We start from the raw sequence: 26,169 nt of genomic DNA, 5'->3' as shown, positions 1-26,169 counted from the left end.
TTGTACTTCAAAGCCTCCATGTTTCAGTATTTTCAGTATTTTCAGTATTGACAGTATTCAGTTTGTAGCTGTGTTAATATAATAAATATTATATACGGCATTTAGCTTTTTATCTGTGCATACATTTTACGTATGGGTGGCCCCTGGGAATAAAGCCTACAATCCTGGTGATGCAAACGCCATGCTCCACCAACTGAGCTACAGAGAACCACCAGGTGGTGGGCTATAGGTGGTGGGTCGATGAAGGATGCTCTGTTTTATGAAAAAATATTTTGGTCGAGAATTTCTGCTCATCCCGTTTGCAGTAAGCAGGGAATCAAGTAACGATTTATTACTTTATCACCAGCTTAAATCATTATGAATGTAACTTGCTGTAAGTTCCGAGAACACAAAGCATATCGTTTAATGTTTTGATTGATATATTGTATTGATATATATTGTCTATCTTTGTTTTTGTTTCTGCAGTTTACTTGGAAGACAGCTTCATCAAATCAGGAGTCTTCAGTGTTTCGGAGCTGGTGCGGGTGTCCAGAAGTAAGTACAGTACATTCATATATCATTTTACTCATTGTCGATTCAAAAAGAGTGAGCTTTACAGTACAAAAGCGGGAAAAACAGTCGAGCAAGCATTAGAACACAGTATGTGTGTGTCTACAGTAGACAGGTGTGTATGTGTGCGCGAATGTGTGTTTGTATAGACTGCCCTTCTCAAAGACGATGACAGATGTTCTTTCAGGTATCTCTCTCCGCAGTTAGCTGAGGACAATGGTTCCCTCAGGCAGGATTTACCTGTACTGCTCAAGTGCTGTTGTGTCCTACACAGTGGTGGAAAAAGTAGCCAATTAGTCATACTTGAGTAAAATTAAAGATACCTTAATAGAAAAGGACTCAAGTAAAAGTAAAAGTCACCCAGTAAAATTCTACTTGAGTAAAAGTTCAAAAATATTTGGTTGAAAATATACTTAAGTATCAAAAGTAAATGTAATTCCTACAATATACTTAAGTTTCAAAAGTAAAAGTACAAGTATAAATAATTTCAAATTCCTTATATTAAGCAAACCAGATTTTCTTGTTTTGAAAATGTATGGATAGCCAGGGGCACACTCCAACATTCAGACATCATTTGCAAATGAAGCATGTGTGTTTAGTGAGTCCGCCAGATCAGAGGCAGTAGGGATGACCAGGGATGTTCTGTTGATAAGTGCCTGAATTGGACCATTTTCCTGTCCTGCTAAGCATTCAAATTGTAATGAGTACTTTTCGGTGTCAAGGAAAATGTATGGAGTACAAAGTACAATATTTTCTTAAGGAATGTAGTGAAGAAAAAGTAAAAGTAGTCAAAAATATAAATAGTCAAGTAAAGTGTACAGTAGATACCCCAAAAAACTACTTAAGTAGTACTTTAAAGTATTTTTATTTAAGTACTTTACACCACTGGTCCCACAACATACGGAAGTTGTGTCCTGTATTCTAACATTTTTGATCTGTTATTTTTCGGATTAGGCCTTTAAACCAATTAAAACTCAGTGAGTACTGCAGCTCTGCAGTACTTAAATGCAAATTCAAATGAAAGAAAGAAAAAAACAGTAACAGGTGTACTAGCGTCATTGTTATTTTGTGCTGGGCATTGTTAAGATTCAGAAGTCAGGGGTCATATTTGCTTCAACACAGTTAAATTACTTGATGTCAGAGTGAGTGGCATGACACACAGTATGTTGAGAAGAGAGAGAGAGAAAGAGAGAGTGAGGAGAGAGTCTCGTTAGGGAATTAAAACACAAATGCCCTTGGGAGAGAGGAACGCGCCACAGCTTGGTTAGGGGTAGCAAATGTCAGGGCTGCTGCATGTTGCCAGTTCCAAGACTGCAGTGCTGGGGTTGCCAGTTCTGAGACTGCAGTGCTGGGGTTGCCAGTTCTGAGGCTGCAGTGCTGGGGTTGCCAGTTCTGAGGCTGCAGTGCTGGGGTTGCCAGTTCTGATGCTGCAGTGCTGGGCCAGTTTGGGCTGCAGTGCTGGGGTTGCCAGTTCTGAGGCTGCAGTGCTGGGGTTGCTAGTTCTGAGACTGCAATGCTGAGGTTGCCAGTTCTGAGGCTGGAGCTCATGCCAGTGGTGAACCTCAGACCACAACAAAGGCCACCACACACTCCAGACTCCCGTCGAGTCCAGACCATCCTAGTAACCCACACACCCACCCACCGCACTCACAGTGCTCCCTTCGCAAGCGGCAGTTTCAAGAGAGGAAGGAGTGTTTACAGAGTGCCCTGGTAAACAATCAGCTGTCCTCCCTGAAACAATATCCCTCCCCCACGGCCATCAACCACAGGGAGAAAAAAAAGTCTAATTTCACACAGTGATGGTGGGCTGTGGTACTCAAAGCATATCACACATACAACCACCATGAAAGTGAACTTCAGTGCACTTATTGATATGTGCTTGACCAATTACAATAGGTAGGAACTAATCAGAGGCCTGGTGGGTGTGGCTCAGTTCATGAGTTTGCAGTGTGCTGGTGGAATGCAAAAGTTAAATGATGTTCAATCATTCTATTTAAAAAATATATATTTAACATTTATTTAACATGTGAGTGGGGATCATGTACACTGAGATCATTTTAATGAAGTTGTTGGCCAAGTTCAAGGTCACATCACATCAGAAGCCTATCAAAGCTTCAGCAGCCAACCAATCAGCATGCTAGTGACCAGGAGGTATCCAACCTGTACCTCTCTTTTCCTCTCCTTCCTCTCTAGCGCCCATCACCCAGGGGGCAGGGGTGAACTTCTCCATGGCCGACATGCCTAGTCAGCCGTACTACCATGACCTGAACTCCAGTGTGGGCCTCCATCGCTCCCTCTCCTCCCCACCTGGCAGGTCAGTCTACTGCAGGACTCTACCCTGCCCCCTCTCTCTTTCTCACGCATCACATGGGAACCTCTTGTCACACATTGACCTCTGAACTTTGAATGAGATGCAGGAGGGGGGAATGTAAAACTGATTTCAGTTTAGTGTCTCGGGAGTTAAATGTATAGTCTTACTCTGTCATTTATTTTATAGCATTGCTTCCATATTTGGCTGTTTGTTCTAGTTCAAGTCTGTTTACACTCAGGCATCTGGACAATACATCATCAGTAAGCATACGATACAGGTACTTTTGTTTTACAACCTCACTGGCTGTGATAAAGGATCAAAGAAAATATACATATGTTGTGACTCATAATTTCTCCTCCTTCTTCAGTAAACGGCCCAAGACCCTCAACATAGAGGAGAGTATGGAGACCAGTCCCACTGGCCCCGACTTCTATTCTTCACCTAGCTCCCCAGCTAGTGGCAGCAGGACCTGGCACGAGAGAGAAGGTGAGAGGGGAGGTATGTGTGTGTGACACTGTAGGAGGTTTACAGAAGCTATACTGGGAATGTTTTCAAGGTTCTAGATTCCTAAATCGCAAATGGAATGTTCTCAAAACAGAACACTTCAAGATAGTTGACTAATCTAGATTGGGGGAACATAATCCCTAATCTACCAAAAATTCTGCATTGTAGGAATTAATAATCAGAGATTATTACTGCAGCTAAGCAAATATAATTCCCTCGGAAATACAATACAATACCATACAGTACAATGAAATACAATACAATTCAATTCAATACAGATGCCACATTATTCAATATCTGTCCTGACTCTTCGTAGAGCACAAGTAGCCCCACCATGATCTGTGGTGGGTCATGTAGGCTCAGTGGACAAGAGCAAGTGTCACTCTTCGACTGTCAAGATGTTCCCAATGTTATCATTGCCTCTCGACTCCACAGCGAGTGGTTACAGTATGTTGATAAAATGATATGGCACCTTGTTCCCTCGATGTGAGCCCATTCAACTTGGCTGTTGATGTAATGACATGTGATAACATGCTAGCCTCAGGTCAGATCGTAAACACCAAACCTTATGATTACATTGTCATAAAAGGCTACATGCTCAATATATACAAATACTCTGTCATAAACCAAGCTAATTAGAGATGGATTGTTTTTTCCCCCGCTGTGATTTACAGTAAAAACATTCAATGAGCTAAGCTTAAAGAAGAAATCAGCAGTTGCTACATCCATTTTTAGACGTTTAAATTCATGATATATACCCATTAATTCTCAAAGGATATAACTTATACAGTAGATGCCTCCTTAGCTTAATTCAACTGTCATACCCCATCAGAACCCAAAATATAAACTTGTTTTACTCATTTTAACTGCACATTTTAGATTGGCTTATTATTGTCCCCAGCACAAGGTGCACCTCTGTAATGATTATGCTGTTTAATTAGCTTATTGATATACCAAAACTGTCAGGTGGATGGATTATCTTGGTAAAGGAGAAATGCTCACTAACAGGGATGTAAACAAATTTGTGTGGAAAATTTGAGAGAAATTAGCTTTTTGTTCAATGGAACATTTCTGGGATCTTTTATTTCAGCTCATGAAACATGAAACACTAACACTTTCCATGTTGCGTTTATATTTAGTGTAGTTTTTTCCCGAATGCTTTGAAAAAACATGCTGTGTGACTAGTGGAATCCTTGACAGGAAATCAAGCTTTATATAATGAGTGAACTGGTAAGAACATCCCCCTGTTGATACTGTAAGCTGGTTTGGAGGGTTGTTGAGTTCTCTGATAGTTTGGGGGCTTCCTTATTGCTTCCTGTTTTCTCACCAATCTGAGTGAGAGTTGCAGTGTTGAAGCGAAGTGAGTGGGATTTTCAGTGTGGTAGTGATTCTGTTGTGGAATGCAGTGTTGCACCAATTAAAGTGAGCATGATAGTCATGGATGGTGCATCGGTCAAAAGCACTAAAACCGCAGCGCTGAGGCGCCACTACAGCTTGGGGTTCAATCCCAGGCTGTGTCACAACCGGCCGTGACCAGGAGCCCATAGGACGTTGCACAATTGGCCCTGCACCATCCGGGGTAGGGGAGGGTTTGGCCGGTGGACTCATCGTGCTCTAGCGACTCCTTGTGACATGGCCGGGCACCTGCAAGCTGATTCCGGTCGTCAGTCGAACAGTGTTTCCTCTGACACATTGGTGCGGCTGACATCCGGGTTAAGCGAGCAGTGTGATAAGAAGTAGTCTTCCAGGTGGGTCATGTTTCGGAGGACGCATGACTCGAACTTCGCCTCTCCCGATTCCATTGAGGAGTTGCAGAGATGAGCCAAGGGACCTAATTCGGGGAGAAAATGGCATAAAAAAAATATGCTTGTGGCCAGACTACCCTGAACACAGGGTTTGGCCTGGTTAGTACTGAGATGGGAGCCCGCCTGGGAATACCAGGTGCCGGAAGCTACAAAAAAAGAACAAAGTGAGAATGAGGAAATGCTAGTGGGAGTTGTAGCGATTGTGGCTGTGAGCAGACTTTATTTATAAACTTGTTGTGTTGTTAGGCTGCGAGAGTGAAGGGGTGACGCTAGGGTGAACAGGTGTGTGTGTGCATATCCAGGAACGTGTTTGTGTGTCAGAGGGAGAAAGAGAGAGAGAAAGAGAGAGAACGATGGGCGGGCAGGTGCGGCGGTCTCCCGTTTGAAACCGACTCGGATATGAAGCTAGGTCTCAGAGGAGCTGCCTGACTCAACAGGTGGCAAGCCCAGTTGGTGGGCCGTCCCACGCCTAGCCCTGATAACGCCACTATAGAGAGAGAGAGAGAGAGAGAGAGAGAGAGAGAGAGAGAGAGAGAGAGAGAGAGAGAGAGAGAGAGAGAGAGAGAGAGAGAGAGAGAGAGAGAGAGAGAGAGAGAGAGAGAGAGAGAGAGAGAGAGAGAGAGAGAGAGAGAGAGAGAGAGAGAGAGAGAGAGAGAGAGAGAAGGGTGTGTGTGTGTGAGAGATCCTCCAGGGAGGGGTGTACAGTATGTCTCATTACCTGGTCTCGTGGTGCAGGGCGGAGCCCATAGCGTTTTTAATTAAGCCCTCACTGTCCTGTATTTCCGGATTGTTCTCCCCCAACACACACACAGACACACTACCCTTAAGCCCTAGGGTTGGAAGGGAGAGGGACGCCTCTCGTCTCACTACACTACGACAGATAAACGCTTGAGCACAGAAGGTTCCAACATCCAACAGAGTTGTTTTTTTCCCCCTCGCTTCTTTAAACGAGCTTTCTTTGGGATTTGATCTAGTTTTTTCCCTTCCTTCTCATGCTGTTTTCCCAGCTAACACATAACGTTCTGAGAAACATACGTTTCTTAGAGCTTGGTGAGAGCGTGGTTGTCCTATGGTTATTTTGCATACAACCTTCCCACAACTTTCTGGGAACGGTGCAGGATACCCAGCTAGCACATAACGTTCTGAGAACCATATGTTTCACAGGGATGCTGGCCCATGTTGACTCCAGTGCTTCCCACAGTTGTGTCAAGTTGGCTGGATGTTCTTTGGGTGGTGGACCATTCTTGATACACACAGAAAACTGTTGAGGGTGGAAAAACCCAGCATCGTTGCAGTTCTTGAAAGAAACCAGTGTGCCTGGCACATACTACCATACCCCGTTCAAAGGCACTTAAATATTTTGTCTTGCCCATTCATCCTCTGTATGTCAAACAAACACAATCCATGTCTCAATTGTCTCAAGGCTTAAAAATCCTTCTTTAACCCGTCTCATCCCCTATATCTTCACTGATGTGGGTAGATTTAACAGGTGACATCAATAAGGGATTATAGCTTTCTGGAATCACCTAATCAGTCTACTGTATGTCATGGAAAAAGCTGGTGTTCCTAATGTTTTGTACACACAGTGTATGTATCTCTGATGGGAATTTCGGTACTTCAGTATAATGTTTTCTGCAGGTTTCCTCATGGTTCTATTTAAATGAATGTTCTCAGAATGTTCAGAAAATTCCCGCAAAAAACACAAGAAAACAGTAATGTTCAAAGAACGTTCGAGGAATGTTATTTAAAAACATACACATTCTGTTTTCAGCGTAAACAAATCTCTCTCTATCCTCTAGCTTGTTAAGTGTGTTCAGGTGTGTTGGCCACCCCCACTAATTGGCGACACTTCAGATCTTAATGAGTGCTTGTTTGAATAGACTAAAATGAACAGCTTTGCATGAGTTAATAAAACATGGCATGCGGGCACCATCCTGGTGGTGCAGTGGACTAATTCCATTGATAGAGAACAGAAGATCATAGGTTTGAATCATGATTCATGCCTAAGCAAATTAATTTCCAAGTGTCCTATCTGCGCTTGGAGTTCAAAACAGTTAACCTAAACTAAGCTAGCAGTGTTATTAAAAGTCTTATTGAAACATGTTCTCAGGACTTTATTTAATAACTTATAATAATAATAGTTATTAACCTATAACTTCCGTTCTCAGAACATTAGTAAAATCTCCTAGGAAAACTTCAGGGAACCATAGTAAAACGTTGTCAGAACCTCCCTGCAACCTAAAAATGTACGTTCCCAGAACAGGCTACATTTCAGTTTTACCGGTCAGAAAACGTATGACTTCGTTCCCAGAACCAATGGGAAACCAAAAACGTACGTTCCCACAACTTCCAAGGAACCAAATGTGCTAGCTGGTTTGTGTTTATACCTAACAGTATCGGGTGAACACATGCTGATATGTTACGGCTAGGGAGAAGAGGAGAGGGCAGAAAATTCACGAGACAACGATTACTCTGTAAAGAGGGAATCAAAAAAGAAGTGGACTGATATTAAACCCATATGAGGCCGTCCAAAGTGCCAAATGGTTATTTATTTTACATGGCTAGCCCGACGAAACCCTTTTACACTGCAAGGAATAGGTGTAATTCTGTCATGTTCTTTGTCCTCAAAAGTAAACTTTCTGAAATTGCTTTTACTGTACAGTTGTGGAATTATGTACGCCTAGCCGTTCCCCTTACTTTTTCTGGGGGCACTGCACTCAAATCCTCACTCAGCGACTGGTTTGATGACAAACAGCTGTTAAAGCTGAAGAAGATATCAATTCTTCATATCTAATGCTCCGACGAAATCTGCAGCCTTTAGTTCATTCTGTCTCCTCACACTAACCCGGTGGTGCATTTAACAGCTAGATACACATAGATTCATAGCCCTTTCGTCGGTCTGGGTCACCCTGGCATGAGCACGCCCTAGCTTACTCTCTAATTTGTAGGAGTGGAACACGAGATAACACTAACAGATTGAAGTCATTTTGACATGTAAAAATGTGTTGTTCTAGGTGGATTCTATGATTTTATATTGGTCAGTTCCCAGACCAGAGCGATTCTTTTTTTAAATTCCTCTCTTGCTCATTTTGAGTAGTTGCAACACAGTAACTGTTTACTACACACAATTCTGTTGATGTTGTTCTGAATCATAGGACTTTCTCCATAAATGTCCATTGCGTAATTATGTCAATTTAGGAAAGGTCAAGAATATATTTTTGAGAACGTTACACCACATAAGAACAAGTCAAAACCATAGTACAATAGCCTAAAATTATTTTGACCAAAAATCCGTCTAAAAAAGAAAAGAAATAAAGAAAATCTATCCATCTTGTCTGAGGTATAGCTCATGTTGATTAAAAAAAAATCTACAAGGTCTTAAGCTGCTTCCTTTACACATTTCAGAGTGGGGAAATTCCCTGGATTTCTGAGGCCTTTGTCCCTCTCCTGGTTTGGGATGAGTCACCTTCCCCTCCTCAGGTGGATCCTTCCCTATTGTGGGAACAGAGAGGGACTAGAGCCCGAATCATGTGGGGAGGGAGGGAGGGAGGGAGAGAGAGAGAGAGAGGGAGGGAGAGGGAGGGAGGGAGGGGGAGAGAGAGAGAGGGAGGGAGGGAGGGAGGGAGGGAGGGAGGGAGGGAGGGAGGGAGGGAGGGAGGGAGGGAGGGAGGGAGGGAGGGAGGGAGGGGGGAGGGAGGGACTAGAGCCCGAATCATGTGGGGAGGGAGGGAGGGAGGGAGGGAGGGAGGGAGGGAGGGAGAGGGAGGGAGGAGGGAGGGAGGGAGGGAGGGAGGGAGGGGTAGGGAAAGGGAGAGAGAGGGAGAGAGAGAGAGAGAGAGAGAGAGAGAGAGAGAGAGAGAGAATCTATGCAGGTAATTAGAGAGTAGGAGACACATGGTCTGAGGTCTGAGACGTGGGAATATAAAGGTCTTGTGACAGGCCCTGGGAGGGACAATAAGCCCTGCTGGGAGAACCACTACTGTCACAGAACATTAGGTCTTAGAGTCCACTCTGTTCCATGTTCAGTTCTGTTGTCATACCTTGCATAAGGACATTGGGAAACATGTCGAAAGAGTAGAATTACAGTGATGGCAAGCATATACAGTCGCAGCCATCACATGCACAAAATCAGAGTATGTTTGAAAGACGTCACAGCAGGTAACCCCCCTGACCAGATGTGCATGTGTGTCTTCCAGACCTGTCGTCTCCCACCATGAAAAAGCCCGAGAAGCCTCTCTTCAGCCCCACCTCCCCGCAGGACTCCTCCCCCAGACTGAGCACTTTTCCCCAGCACCACCACCCCGGACTCACAGGCATCGGACACAGTGGTGAGTAGGCTAAGGACCTGTACTAAGTCTAGACATGCTCACTCAGTGACCTACAGTGACCTCTACAAGAAAGTGATTGAACTGAATTTGTTTTTTGTGATGCATCCCCCTCACCCCCCAAACTCATTTGAATTAGTTGGGATTGTAATGTGTACATTTTTGGTTTTCCATGAGCATATTGTTTGATAGTTTGTTTCTCTCTCCCTCTCTCCCTCTCTCCCTCTCTGAATGTGTCTCTCTGTCTATCCCCCGTTTCTCCCTCTCTGTTTCTCTCACTCTCTGTTTCTCCCTCTCTGTTTCTCTCTGTTTCTCTCTCTCTCTGTTTCTCCCTCTCTCCTTTTCTCCTTAGTTATATCAACGAGGAGCCCTCCCCCCCACTCCCCCCTGCAGTTCTCTGCCTCTGCCATCCTCCCCCCCGCCCCGTCACCCTACTTCTCCCACCCTACCATCCGCTACCCGCCCCATCTCAACCCCCCTGACTCCCTGAAGAGCTACGTGTCCAGCTACGACCCGTCCAGCCCACAGACCAGCCAGGTGAGTGTGTGGTACTCCGGAGAGGAGGAGGGCTGGGCTCAGTTCCTACTTCACTTCTTCTATTTACCAGAGGAATTGACTGTACACAATCTCTCTCTCCACAATAGGCCTAATTGTCTGCCAGTGTTTGTGAACAGTGAAATTATTGAAGGTGAAGTTCGGGAGTTTAGAGTTTAGTTTTTCTGGCAAACTTTTGATGAAAAACGATTTGTTAAATACTGGAAGTAGTTAAAGGCCACGGGACAACCTTGGCTCTGCAGTAGAACGCTTTTCAATGTGACGATTGAATCAAGTATCAATTTTTTTAAATTTCATAATCAATTTAGTATTAAATTTCCTCTGAAAAACCCACTGGCAAATTGAAAAGGTTATTTCTAAAGGTCCCTGTGTATGCCCAAAATAATACCTGGCCCACAACAATTTGTGCCCTTGACATTTTTACAACAATCAAATGTTGATCTTATGCCAGATTCCCTTAAATATTTTCACTCCTTCAGATTTTGTGGCAATTGTAATATTTGTCCTTCACCTTGAGAAAATAAATAATTAATTCGGGGCTTTATAACATTTGCCACTTGAGAACGTCTGGACAATGTCGGTGTTGATTGATAGTGAACTGTAAAGCTGTTATGAACATCCATCTGGAAGGGTCAACATAAAGCTCCTTGTTTTCCCCCAGCATTTCAAGCAGGTTGAAATGAATGGTTGTGGCAAAATGTAGAATTTTGTGGCAAGTGCAGAATGAACTTTAAAGTCCTTAAAAAATGTTTTGTCAGTTAGGCTTCAATTCATTATTCTTTATAATCATAATCAGACTAGCTCAATCATTGCACATGGTGGCTTCACTGCACCACTCTTCCTGTGGTGCATTTGATCTGCACAGAATTGGATGGAAGGAGTTGACACAGGATGTAAGATGCACTGGATGACTCCTTAGCCAGGTTCTTAATCAAGTGTCAAGTTCCAACTCCCTCCATTCAAAATATGCTGCGGTTCAAATCTAAAGCACCTTTCTGGAATAAAAAAAAATCCCTTTCTGCAATGACTGAATCCAGACCTAACTCTGAAATAAGTCTATTTTATAAATATCTATGGATAAGAGCATCTTGATAAGTGAGAACAACCTAAATGTGAAATATACACCGTATCACCAACTCAATATTCCAAAGAAAATTGCCCCTTTTTTATTCAAACTAATATGATTACAGAGGCTCGTAACACAGTATGTATCAGAAACGTCTGATAAACCTGACAGAATACTTTATACATTGGGTACACACTTAACACTTGTGTCACTGTGCAGAGAGAGAGAGAGTGACCGAGGCAGAAAGTGATGAGAGAGCCGTGAAGGAGCCGTGAGATACTGTTGTTACCCCAGACAAAACCACAGGGAATGATAGAGGTCGTAAATATTTGCCGTTGCCGGGGCCTCGGCTCTCTTTTGGCGGAATTACTGGCCCCTCTCCGCCATGGTGCTGGAAGGAGTGTGTGTTTGCCGCGGAGGGCGTCTCGGCAAATAACACAGCGCTTATAATCCCATGGACGGCAGACAGAATGTTTTTATGCTGTAAAGCAGATTATAATACACTCTAATTAAGCATTCTATTCATATGTTTAAGGAACCCTGTGGACACAAGTCTTTTTCATAAAGGCCTGTTTGAGGTTTGAACTTAGAGCGCCACAGTGTCCAATACACCCACACCGTCTCCTGCAGTCTGATAGAGAATGTCCTCTCTCTCTCTCTCTCTCTCTCTCTCTCTCCCTCTCTCTCTCTCGTGCGCGCTTTCTCTCTGCCTCTCCCTCTCTCTTTCAAGTGAGGGCAGCATTTTCCTTACACTACAGAACTGTGCAAACAATACCATAAAACACACTTTATTTGGTAACTTTTCTTTAACGATGTCTTTGAGGAGGCAATTATTTACCAAAGTAAACAGTGTAAAAATGTGTTGTAGTATTCAAAACTCACCTTGGATATTGTAATGTTGAAAAACATTTGTCAAGTGACTGCAGGTAGCCTAGTGGTTAAAGCGTTGGGCCAGTAACCGAAAGGTTGCTAGATTGAATCCCAGAACTGACAAGGTAAAAATCTGTTGTTCTACCCCTGAACAAGGCAGTTAACCCACTGTTCCTAGGCTGTCATTGTAAATAAGAATTTGTTCTTAACTGACCTGCCTAGTTAAACAAAATAAAATAATAATAATAATAAATAAAAGTAGTACAGGAGTTGTATCACTAACCTGTACCCCCCCCCCCCCACACACACACACACACACAGCCGAACAGCAGTAGCCAGGTGGGGAAGGTTCAGGGCCACTTCACCCCGGTCCTGGCCCCCTCTCCGCACCATGGCACAGTGCGACCTGTCTCCCTATCCATGCCCGACACCAAGCCCATCACATCAGAAGGTGAGTACAACGGTGAGCTTCCTTTCCTTCTCTCTCTGGCACTGCAAAATACCTCTGTCCATCACTACTGTACCACTACTACTGTACCACTTCTACTGTCCCACTACTACTGTACCACTACTATTACCACTACAACTGTACCACTTCTACTGTCCCACTACTACTGTACCACTACTGTACCACTACAACTGTACCACTTCTACTGTACCACTACCACTATACCACTACTGTACCACTACTGTACCAATACTACTACACCACTGCTACTATACCACTACTGTACCACTACTACTATACCACTACTACTATACCACTACCACAGTGCCATTCCTACTGTACCACCACTACTGTACCACTACTACTATACCACTACTGTACCACTACCACTTTACCACTACTACTATACCACTACGGTACCACTACAACTGTACCACTACTACAGTACCACTACTTCAGTACCACCACTACTGTACCACTACTACAGTACCACCACTACTGTACCTCTACTGTACTACTACTATACCACTACTACTATACCACTACTGTAACACTACTACTATACCACTACTACTGTACCACTACTACTATACCACTACTGTACCACTACTATACCACTACTACTTTACCACTACCACAGTACCATTCCTACTGTACCACCACTACTATACCACTACCACTATACCACTACTACTATACCACTACTGTACCACTACTACAGTACCACCACTACTGTACCTCTACTGTACTACTACTATACCACTACTACTATACCACTACTGTACCACTACTACTATACCACTACTACTGTACCACTACTACTATACCACTACTGTACCACTACTATACCACTACTACTTTACCACTACCACAGTACCATTCCTACTGTACCACCACTACTATACCACTACCACTATACCACTACTACTACTACTGTACCACTACTACAGTACCACCACTACTGTACCTCTACTGTACTACTACTATACCACAACTACTATACCACTACTGTAACACTACTACTATACCACTACTACTGTACCACTACTACTATACCACTACTGTACCACTACTATACCACTACTACTTTACCACTACCACAGTACCATTCCTACTGTACCACCACTACTATACCACTACCACTATACCACTACTACTATACCACTACTGTACCACTACTACAGTACCACCACTACTGTACCTCTACTGTACTACTACTATACCACTACTACTATACCACTACTGTACCACTACTACTATACCACTACTACTGTACCACTACTACTATACCACTACTGTACCACTACTATACCACTACTACTTTACCACTACCACAGTACCATTCCTACTGTACCACCACTACTATACCACTACCACTATACCACTACTACTATACCACTACTGTACCACTACTACTATACCACTACTGTACCACTACCACTTTACCACTACTACTATACCACTACGGTACCACTACTACTGTACCACTACTACTGTACCACTACTTCAGTACCACCACTACTGTACCACTACTACAGTACCACCACTACCGTACCTCTACTGTACTACTACTATACCACTACTACTATACCACTACTGTACCACTACTACTATACCACTACTACTGTACCACTACTACTATACCACTACTGTACCACTACTATACCACTACTACTTTACCACTACCACAGTACCATTCCTACTGTACCACCACTACTATACCACTACCACTATACCACTACCACTATACCACTAATACTGTACCACTACTACTGTACCACCACTACTGTACCACTACTACTATACCACTACTACTATACCACTACTGTACCACTACTGTACCAATACTACTATACCACTGCTACTATACCACTACTGTACCACTACTACTGTACCACTACTACTGTACCTACTGTACCACTACTACTGTACCTCTACTACTATACCCCTACTGTACCACTACTACTATACCACTACTGTACCAATACTACTATACCACTACTACTATACCACTACTACTATACCACTATCACAGTGCCATTCCTACTGTACCAGCACTACTGTACCACTACTACTATACCACTACTGTACCACTACCACTATACCACTACTACTATACCACTACGGTACCACTACAACTGTACCACTACTACTGTACCACTACTTCAGTACCACCACTACTGTACCACTACTACAGTACCGCCACTACTGTACCTCTACTGTACTACTACTATACCACTACTAATATACCACTACTGTACCACTACTACTATACCACTACTACTGTTCACCACTACTTCTATACCTCTACTGTACCACTACTTTAACACTACTCCTGTCCCACTATTGCACCACTACTACTATATCACAACTGTACCACTTCTACTATACCACTACTACTGTACCACCTCTACTGTACAACTACTACTATACCACTACTACTATACCACTACTACTATACCACTACTTTACCACTACTACTATACCACAACTTTACCACTACTACTATACCACTACTACTGTATCACTACTACTGTACCACCTCTACTGTACCACTACTACTATACCACTACTACTATACTACTACTTTACCACTACTACTATACCACAACGGTACCACTACTACTATACCACTACTACTGTATCACTACTACTGTACATCCTCTACTGTACCACTACTACTATACCAGTACTACTATACCACTATTCTACCACTACTACTATACCACTACTACTGTACCACTACTACTATACCACTACTACTATACCACTACTTTAACACTACTACTGCACAACTACTACTGTCCCACTACTGCACCACTACTACTATACCACTACTACCATACCACAACTGTACCACTACTACTGTACCACCTCTACTGTACCACTACTACTATACCACTACTACTATACCACTACTACTGTACCACTACTACTATACCACTACTGTACCACTACTTACTGTACCACTACTACTATACCACTACCACAGTACCCCTACTACTGTACCACTACTACTATACCACTACTACTATACCACTACTGTACCACTTCTACTATACCACTTCTACTATACCACTACTACTATACCACTACGGTACCACTACGACTGTACCACTACTACTGTACCACTACTACTATACCACTACTACTATACCTCTACTGTACCACTACTACTATATCACTACTGTACCACAACTACTATACCACTACTGTACCAATACTACTCTACCACTGCTACAATACCACTACTGTACCACAACTACTGTGCCACTACTACTATACCACTACCACAGTACCATTCCTACTGTACCACCACTACTGTACCACTACTACTGTACCACTACTACTATACCACTACTGTACCACTACTACTATACCACTACTACTATACCACTATGGTACCACTACAACTATACCACTACTACTGTACCACTACTACTGTACCGCTACTACTATACCGCTACTACTATACCACTACTACTATACCTCTACTATACCACTACTACTATACCACTACTGTACCATTACTACTATACCTCTACTACTATACCACTACTGTACCACTTCTACCGTACCACTACTACTATACCACTGCTACTGTACCACTAATGTATGACTACTACTGTACCACTACTACTGTACCACTACAACTCTACCACTACTACTGGACCTCTACTACTATACCACTACTACTATACCACTACTGTACCACTACTACTATACCACTACTCTACCACTACTATTATACCATCACTACTATACCACTACTGTACCACTACTACAGTACCACCACTACTGTACCACATCTACTATACCACTACTATTATACCTCTACTGTACCACTACCACTACTACTATACCACTACTACCGTACCACTACTAATATACCACTACTACTATACCACTACTACTGTACCACTACTGCTATACCACTACTACTATACCACGACTACTATATCACTGCTACTCTACCATTGCTACTGAACCACTACTACTGTCCCACTACTACTGGACCACTACTACTATACCACTACTCTACCACTACTGCTATACCACTACCGTACCACTACAACTATACCACTGCTCCTGTACCACTACTACTATACCATTACTACTGTACCACTGCTACTGTACCACTACTACTGTCCCACTACTGTACCACTACTACTGTCCTACTATTTTACCAATACTACTGTAACACTACTACTGTCCATCTCTACTGTTCCACTACTGTCCACTACTACTGTACCGATATTGTACCACTATTTCTCTACCACTACTGTACCACTATTACTGTCCCACTACTGTACCACTACTACTGTACCACCACTACTGTACCACTGCTGTCCACCACTACTGTACCACTACTGTCCATCACTACTGTACCACTTCTACTGTACCACTACTACTGTACCACTACTGTACCACTACTGTCCATCACTACTGTAACACTTCTACTGTACCACTACTACTGTACCACTACTGTACCCCTACTGTCCATCATTACTGTACCACTACTACTGTACCAGTACTGTACCACTACTGTCCATCATTACTGTACCACTACTACTGTACCAGTACTGTACCACTACTGTACCAATACTACTGTACCACTAGGGTCCACCACTACTGTTCCACTATTACTGTACCACTACTGTCCATCACTACTGTACCACTATTACTGTAGCAGTACTGTCCATCACTACTGTACCACTATTATTGTACCACTGCTTTACCACCACTGTACCACTACTGTCCATCACTACTGTACCACTACTTTACCACTACTACTGTACCACTCCTGCTGTACCACTACTTTTGTACAACTACTGTACCACTACTACTGTACCACTACTATTCTACCACTACTACTGTACCACTACTGTACCACTACTGTCCACCACTACTGTACCACTGCTGTCCATTGCTACTGTACCACTACCTCTGTACCACTACTACTGTACCACTACTGTCCACCACTACTTTACCACTACTACTGTAACACTACTGTCCACTACTACTGTACCAGTACTGTACCACTACTGTCCACCATTGCTGTACCACTACTCCTGTACCATTACTACTGTTCCACTACTACTGTACCACTACTGTCCACTACTACTGTACCACTACTACTGTACCACTAATGTACCATTGCTACTATACCACTACTGTACCATTGCTACTATACCACTACTGTACCACTACTACTATACCAGTACCTCTGTACCACTACTACTGTACCACTACTACTGTACCATTGCTACTATAGCACTACTTTACCACTACTACTGTACCACTACTGTACCATTGCTACTATACCACTACTGTACCACTGCTACTATACCACTGCTACTGTACCACTACTACTGAACCATTGCTACTATACCACAACTGTACCACTACTACTGTACCATTGCTACTTTTCCAATACTGTACCACTACTACTGTACCACTACTACTGTACCATTGCTACTAAACCACTACTACTATACCACTACTACTGTACCACTGCTACTATACCACTACTGTACCACTACTACTATACCACTACTATACCACTACTACCATACCACTATTACTGTACCACTACTGTACCTCTACTACTCTACCGCTACTACTGTCCACCATTACTGTACCACTACTACTATACCATTACTGTACCACTACTACTGTCCACCATTACTTTACCACTACTACTGTATCACTACTACTGTCCACCATTACTGTACCACTGCTACTATACCATTACTCTACCACTACTACTGTATCACTACTACTGTCCACCATTACTGTACCACTGCTACTATACCATTACTCTACCACTACTACTGTCCACTACTTTACCACTACTACTATACCACTACTACTGTACCACTACTACTGTACCACTACTGTACCACTACTACTGTCCACCATTATTCTACCACTACTACTATACCGTTACTGTACCACTACTACTGTCCACCATTACTGTACCACTACTACTATACCACTACTGTACCACTACTACTGTCCACAATTACTGTACCACTAATACTATACTACTACTACAGTCCACCATTACTGTACCACTACTACTGTACCAGTACTACTGTACTACTAATACTATACTACTACTACAGTCCACCATTACTGTACCACTACTACTATACCACTACTACTGTACCACTAATACTATACTACTACTACAGTCCACCATTACTGTACCACTACTACTATACCACTACTACTATACCACTACTACTGTACCACTACTACTGTACCATTGCTACTATACCACTACTGTACCACTACTACTGTCCACCATTATTCTACCACTACTACTATACCATTACTGTACCACTACTACTGTCCACCATTACTGTACCACTACTACTATACCACTACTGTACCACTACTACTGTCCACAATTACTGTACCACTAATACTATACTACTACTACAGTCCACCATTACTGTACCACTACTACTATACCACTACTGTACCACTACTTCTGTCCACCATTACTGTACCACTACTGTACCACCACTACTACTATACCACTTCTGTACCACCACTACTGTCCACCATTACTGTACCACTACTACTATACCACTACTGTACCACCACTTCTTTCCACCACTACTACTATACCACTTCTGTAGCACTACTACTGTCCACCGTTACTGTACCACTACTACTATACCACTCTGTTCCACCACTACTGTCCATCATTACTGTAGCACTTCTACTATACCACTACTGTACCACTACTGTACCACTTTACATTTTCTATACAGATAAATAATATGTAATATCTGTCCGTGTGTGTGTTCTTCCAGGCTACTCAGCCCCGGGCACCCCCACAGCCAATCGTTTTGTAGGACTGAGCTCTAGAGACCCAGCCTTCCTTCACCAACAACAGGTGAGACACAGTACAACGACCTTTCTTCCCTTCCTCCCTCTCCACCTCCCTCCAAAAGGAGTCTGAGTCCATGGAGATATTACATTCTGTGTCTGGGAGTTAAACCACATTGTGTCATATGTTCTGGCTCAGGGGAGTCTGAGAAATAAAACTATCACAGACATCAACTTTTCCTGACAGTGCTCGCTCCTGTGACTCTTGCATAATATAGTCTAGTGGGGACTTATGGGAGATATATGGGTACCTTTTGTACCATTCCATATACTGTATGTAGGTAATATTGTGGAATGGCTTTTACCTAATTATTTTCGGTATGGGGCAGAAAGTCATTAGATGTAGCATAATAGATGAGGGTGTAAGGTCCTGTTTTCTTCAAATAGTGTCTAAAATGTAGCTACTATATATGCCAGTCAGTCATCACAGACATATAAACAGACCTGCACTCCCGTGATACAGTTGTCTAGCTTTGATTCACATTTTGTAAGGCAGTCCACAGAGGAATATCATGTATACAGTGGCAAGAAAAAGTATGTGAACCCTTTGGAATTACCTGGATATCTGCATAAATTGGTCATATAATGTGATCTGATCTTTATCTAAGTTACAACAATAGACAAACACAGTGTGCTTAAACTAATAACACACACATTATTGTATTTTTCTCTATATTGAATACATATTTTAAACATTCACAGTGTAGGTTGGAAAAAGTATGTGAACCCCTAGGCTAATGACTTCTCCAAAAGCTAATTGGAGTCAGGAGTCAGCTAACCTGGAGTTCAATCAATGAGATGAGATTGGAGATGTTGGTTAGAGCTGCCCTGCCCTATAATAAACACTCACAAAATTTGAGTTTGCTATTCACAAAAAGCATTGCCTGATGTGAACCATGCCTCGAACAAAAGAGATCTCAGAAGACCTAAGATTATGAATTGTTGACTTGCATAAAGCTGGAAAGGTTTACAAAAGTATCTCTAAAAGCCTTGATGTTCATCAGTCCACAGTAAGACAAATTGTCTATAAATGGAGAAAGTTCAGCACTGTTGCTACTCTCCCTATCAGTGGCCATCCTGCAAAGATGACTGCAAGAGCACAGCTCAGAATGCTCAGTGAGGTTAAGAAGAATCCTAGTGTCAGCTAAAGACTTACAAACATCTCTGGAACATGCTAACATCTCTGTTGACGAGTCTACGATACATAAAACACTGAACAAGAATGGTGTTCATGGGAGGACACCATGGAAGAAGCCACTGCTGTCCAAAAAAAACCATTGCTGCACGTCTGAAGTTCGCAAAAGAGCACCTTGTTGTTCCACAGCGCTACTGGTAAAATATTGTGTGGACAGATAAAACTAAAGTTGAGTTGTTTGGAAGGAACACACAACACTATGTGTGGAGAAAAAAAGGCACAGCACACCAACATCAAAACCTCATCCCAACTGTAAAGTATGGTGGAGGGAGCATCATGGTTTGGGGCTGCTTTGCTGCCTCAGGGCATGGACAGCTTGCTATCATTTACGGAAAAATGAATTCCCAAGTTTATCAAGACATTTTCCAGGAGAATATAAGGCTATCTGTCCGCCACTTGAAGCTCAAAAGAAGTTGGGTGATGCAACAGCACAAAGACCCAAAACACAGAAGTAAATCAACAGCAGAATGGCTTCAACAGAAGAAAATATGCCTTCTGGAGTGGCCCAGTCAGTCCTGACCTCAACCCGATTGAAATGCTGTGGCATGACCTCAAGAGAGCGGTTCACACCAGACATCCCAAGAATATTGATGAACTGAAACAGTTTTGTAAAATTCCTCCTGACCGTTGTGCAGGTCTGATCCGCAACTACAGAAAACATTTGGTTGAGGTTATTGCTGCCAAAGGAGGGTCAACCAGTTATTAAATCCAAGGGTTCACGCACTTTTTCCACCCTGCACTATGAATGTTTAGTTTACATGGTGTGTTCATAAAGACATGAAAACGTGTAATTGTTTGTGTTATTAGTTTAAGCAGACTGTGTTTGTCTATTGTTGTGATCAAATTTTATGACCAATTTGTGCAGAAATCCAGGTAATTCCAAAGGGTTCACAAACCTTTTCTTGCCAATGTATGCTGTATCATCAATAGTACAGAAGGGAGAAAGTGCACAAAAATACACATTTATCAATTACTTGTCTGTCGTGGTTCAGTATCCATTAGACAGTGGGTGGGTTTCTTGTCTTCCCCTACTATTCTGTACGTCAGAATATTCAGACAGACAGTGTATGATACAGACCAGAGCCAGACTGTTTGGTGTTGTTGGCGTCGAACGGTTGTCCCGGCGCCTGGAAAGATGTGGCTGAAGTGTGTGTGAGGTTAGGATCATCGTGGTCAGCGAGGGTGGAAAAGGAGGCTTGGAGCGCCAGCCCCTCCTCATGAAGCACACTCACACGCTGGTCCGAAGCCAAGACTTTCCAACCACGCTTAATTGAATGCATCTGCACGCGGCTACATAATAATCAGTGGTTTCTCTTCTCTACCGTTCCTGTTGAACGTAATGACAAAGCCTGGCCTGTATTTTTCTGCAGCTTGGCAAAGGTACAGCAGGCAGAAAATGTGCTGTTTGTTAATGATGCTATGATTCTCTATCGCGGGGTGGACTATTTTGGGCATATGCCACATTTTTCATTGCCCTGCTACTTCTCTCAGTTAAGTCACTAAACAGCTGTACTCAATGTTGTCTCACTGGCCGATAGTGTAAAATATCAATTTATATTATATTCAATTAAATGAAACTAACACTGTGAGCTGAATACTAAATGAATAGAAAAGACTTGAAGGATTCATCATGCTTATATTTTATTAGTCAGGCTTTGTCTGTGTTGTTTGTGGTTCAGGATGATTTAAACCTAAGAAGCTGGCTCTTTCATCCTGTGGTTACTGGCACTAGGCGACTATACACTGTGGAGTAAACAATGTCATAGGTATACTCCCTTTGTTGTTTTTGCCATCTCACCCCGGCTCTAGATATTTATTAGGTAGAGTTATGAGATATATTGACACTTCTCCTGTGTGTTTGAGACAGTTGTTCTGAGGCGGGTTGGGTGGAGAGACCAGACACACAAGGTGGAGGAGTTTCACCGACTTGGGGTGTCGTCTTTCAGATGCAGTCACCGGTGATATTTCAGTATGTAGCTGTAGAGATGCAGTCACCGTTGATATTTCAGTATGTAGCTGTAGAGATGCAGTCACCAGTGATATTTCAGTATGTAGCTGTAGAGATGCAGTCACCGGTGATGTTTCAGTATGTAGCTGTAGAGATGCAGTCACCGGTGATGTTTCAGTATGTAGCTGTAGAGATGCAGTCACCGGTGATATTTCAGTATGTAGCTGTAGAGATGCAGTCACCGGTGATGTTTCAGTATGTAGCTGTAGAGATGCAGTCACCGGTGATATTTCAGTATGTAGCTGTAGAGATGCAGTCACCGGTGATGTTTCAGTATGTAGCTGTAGAGATGCAGTCACCGGTGATGTTTCAGTATGTAGCTGTAGAGATGCAGTCACCGGTGATGTTTCAGTAAGTAGCTGTAGAGATGCAGTCACCGGTGATATTTCAGTATGTAGCTGTAGAGATGCAGTCACCGGTGATGTTTCAGTATGTAGCTGTAGAGATGCAGTCACCGGTGATGTTTCAGTATGTAGCTGTAGAGATGCAGTCACCGGTGATATTTCAGTATGTAGCTGTAGAGATGCAGTCACCGTTGATATTTCAGTATGTAACTGTAGAGATGCAGTCACCGGTGATATTTCAGTATGTAGCTGTAGAGATGCAGTCACCGGTGATATTTCAGTATGTAGCTGTAGAGATGCAGTCACCGGTGATGTTTCAGTATGTAGCTGTAGAGATGCAGTCACCGGTGATATTTCAGTATGTAGCTGTAGAGATGCAGTCACCGGTGATGTTTCAGTATGTAGCTGTAGAGATGCAGTCACCGGTGATATTTCAGTATGTAGCTGTAGAGATGCAGTCACCGGTGATGTTTCAGTATGTAGCTGTAGAGATGCAGTCACCGGTGATGTTTCAGTATGTAGCTGTAGAGATGCAGTCACCGGTGATGTTTCAGTATGTAGCTGTAGAGATGCAGTCACCGTTGATATTTCAGTATGTAACTGTAGAGATGCAGTCACCGGTGATATTTCAGTATGTAGCTGTAGAGATGCAGTCACCGGTGATATTTCAGTATGTAGCTGTAGAGATGCAGTCACCGGTGATATTTCAGTATTTAGCTGTAGAGATGCAGTCACCGGTGATATTTCAGTATGTAGCTGTAGAGATGCAGTCACCGGTGATGTTTCAGTATGTAGCTGTAGAGATGCAGTCACCGTTGATGTTTCAGTATGTAGCTGTAGAGATGCAGTCACCGGTGATATTTCAGTATGTAGCTGTAGAGATGCAGTCACCGTTGATATTTCAGTATGTAGCTGTAGAGATGCAGTCACCAGTGATATTTCAGTATGTAGCTGTAGAGATGCAGTCACCGTTGATATTTCAGTATGTAGCTGTAGAGATGCAGTCACCGGTGATATTTCAGTATGTAGCTGTAGAGATGCAGTCACCGGTGATATTTCAGTATGTAGCTGTAGAGATGCAGTCACCGGTGATATTTCAGTATGTAGCTGTAGAGATGCAGTCACCGGTGATATTTCAGTATGTAGCTGTAGAGATGCAGTCACCGGTGATATTTCAGTATGTAGCTGTAGAGATGCAGTCACCGGTGATATTTCATTATGTAGCTGTAGAGATGCAGTCACCGTTGATATTTCAGTATGTAGCTGTAGAGATGCAGTCACCGTTGATATTTCAGTATGTAGCTGTAGAGATGCAGTCACCGGTGATATTTCAGTATGTAGATGTAGAGATGCAGTCACCGGTGATATTTCAGTATGTAGCTGTAGAGATGCAGTCACCGGGGATATTTCAGTATGTAGCTGTAGAGATGCAGTCACCGTTGATGTTTCAGTATGTAGCTGTAGAGATGCAGTCACCGTTGATATTTCAGTATGTAGCTGTAGAGATGCAGTCACCGGTGATATTTCAGTATGTAGCTGTAGAGATGCAGTCACCGGTGATATTTCAGTATGTAGCTGTAGAGATGCAGTCACCGTTGATGTTTCAGTATGTAGCTGTAGAGATGCAGTCACCGTTGATATTTCAGTATGTAGCTGTAGAGATGCAGTCACCGTTGATATTTCAGTATGTAGCTGTAGAGATGCAGTCACCGGTGATATTTCAGTATGTAGCTGTAGAGATGCAGTCACCGTTGATATTTCAGTATGTAGCTGTAGAGATGCAGTCACCGGTGATATTTCAGTATGTAGCTGTAGAGATGCAGTCACCGGTGATATTTCAGTAAGTAGCTGTAGAGATGCAGTCACCGGTGATGTTTCAGTATGTAGCTGTAGAGATGCAGTCACCGTTGATGTTTCAGTATGTAGCTGTAGAGATGCAGTCACCGGTGATATTTCAGTATGTAGCTGTAGAGATGCAGTCACCGTTGATATTTCAGTATGTAGCTGTAGAGATGCAGTCACCGGTGATATTTCAGTATGTAGCTGTAGTGATGCAGTCACCGTTGATATTTCAGTATGTAGCTGTAGAGATGCAGTCACCGTTGATATTTCAGTATGTAGATGTAGAGATGCAGTCACCGGTGATATTTCAGTATGTAGCTGTAGAGATGCAGTCGCCGGTGATATTTCAGTATGTAGCTGTAGAGATGCAGTCGCCGGTGATATTTCAGTATGTAGCTGTAGAGATGCAGTCACCGGTGATATTTCATTATGTAGCTGTAGAGATGCAGTCACCGGTGATATTTCAGTATGTAGCTGTAGAGATGCAGTCACCGGTGATATTTCAGTATGTAGCTGTAGAGATGCAGTCACCGGTGATATTTCATTATGTAGCTGTAGAGATGCAGTCACCGTTGATATTTCAGTATGTAGCTGTAGAGATGCAGTCACCGTTGATATTTCAGTATGTAGCTGTAGAGATGCAGTCACCGGTGATATTTCAGTATGTAGCAGTAGAGATGCAGTCACCGTTGATATTTCAGTATGTAGCTGTAGAGATGCAGTCACCGATGATATTTCAGTATGTAGCTGTAGAGATGCAGTCACCGGTGATATTTCAGTATGTTGCTGTAGAGATGCAGTCACCGGTGATATTTCAGTATGTAGCTGTAGAGATGCAGTCACCGTTGATGTTTCAGTATGTAGCTGTAGAGATGCAGTCACCGTTGATATTTCAGTATGTAGCTGTAGAGATGCAGTCACCGTTGATATTTCAGTATGTAGCTGTAGAGATGCAGTCACCGTTGATATTTCAGTATGTAGCTGTAGAGATGCAGTCACCGGTGATATTTCAGTATGTAGCTGTAGAGATGCAGTCACCGGTGATATTTCAGTATGTAGCTGTAGAGATGCAGTCACCGGTGATATTTCAGTATGTAGCTGTAGAGATGCAGTCACCGGTGATATTTCAGTATGTAGCTGTAGAGATGCAGTCACCGGTGATATTTCAGTATGTAGCTGTAGAGATGCAGTCACCGTTGATATTTCAGTATGTAGCTGTAGAGATGCAGTCACCGGTGATATTTCAGTATGTAGCTGTAGAGATGCAGTCACCGTTGATATTTCAGTATGTAGCTGTAGAGATGCAGTCACCGGTGATATTTCAGTATGTAGCTGTAGAGATGCAGTCACCGGTGATATTTCAGTAAGTAGCTGTAGAGATGCAGTCACCGGTGATGTTTCAGTATGTAGCTGTAGAGATGCAGTCACCGTTGATGTTTCAGTA

General features: G+C 42.8%; 1 protein-coding gene across 13 annotated transcripts in view; it reads left to right on the top strand.

Moving 5' to 3' along the window:
- Positions 1-26,169, top strand: part of LOC106608626 (nuclear factor 1 B-type) — a 98,113-nt gene that overhangs the window by 61,115 nt on the left and 10,829 nt on the right. For 5 of the 13 annotated variants that reach the window (XM_045721612.1, XM_045721608.1, XM_045721615.1 and 2 more), the window contains 7 exons: positions 466-534; positions 2,743-2,863; positions 3,228-3,358; positions 9,366-9,497; positions 9,847-10,031; positions 12,307-12,448; positions 19,261-19,343. In XM_045721612.1, the coding sequence (XP_045577568.1) occupies positions 466-534; positions 2,743-2,863; positions 3,228-3,358; positions 9,366-9,497; positions 9,847-10,031; positions 12,307-12,448; positions 19,261-19,343 (863 nt within the window). The remainder of the gene's footprint in view (positions 1-465; positions 535-2,742; positions 2,864-3,227; positions 3,359-9,365; positions 9,498-9,846; positions 10,032-12,306; positions 12,449-19,260; positions 19,344-26,169) is intronic. The other 8 variants (XM_045721609.1, XM_045721614.1, XM_014206684.2 and 5 more) reach the window with 3 other exon arrangements.

Source organism: Salmo salar, chromosome ssa07 (genome assembly GCF_905237065.1).
Source record: "Salmo salar chromosome ssa07, Ssal_v3.1, whole genome shotgun sequence".
Lineage (NCBI taxonomy): Eukaryota > Metazoa > Chordata > Actinopteri > Salmoniformes > Salmonidae > Salmo > Salmo salar.
The sequence above is the reverse complement of the archived record's forward strand: the minus strand, read 5'-3'. Positions and strand labels throughout refer to the sequence as shown.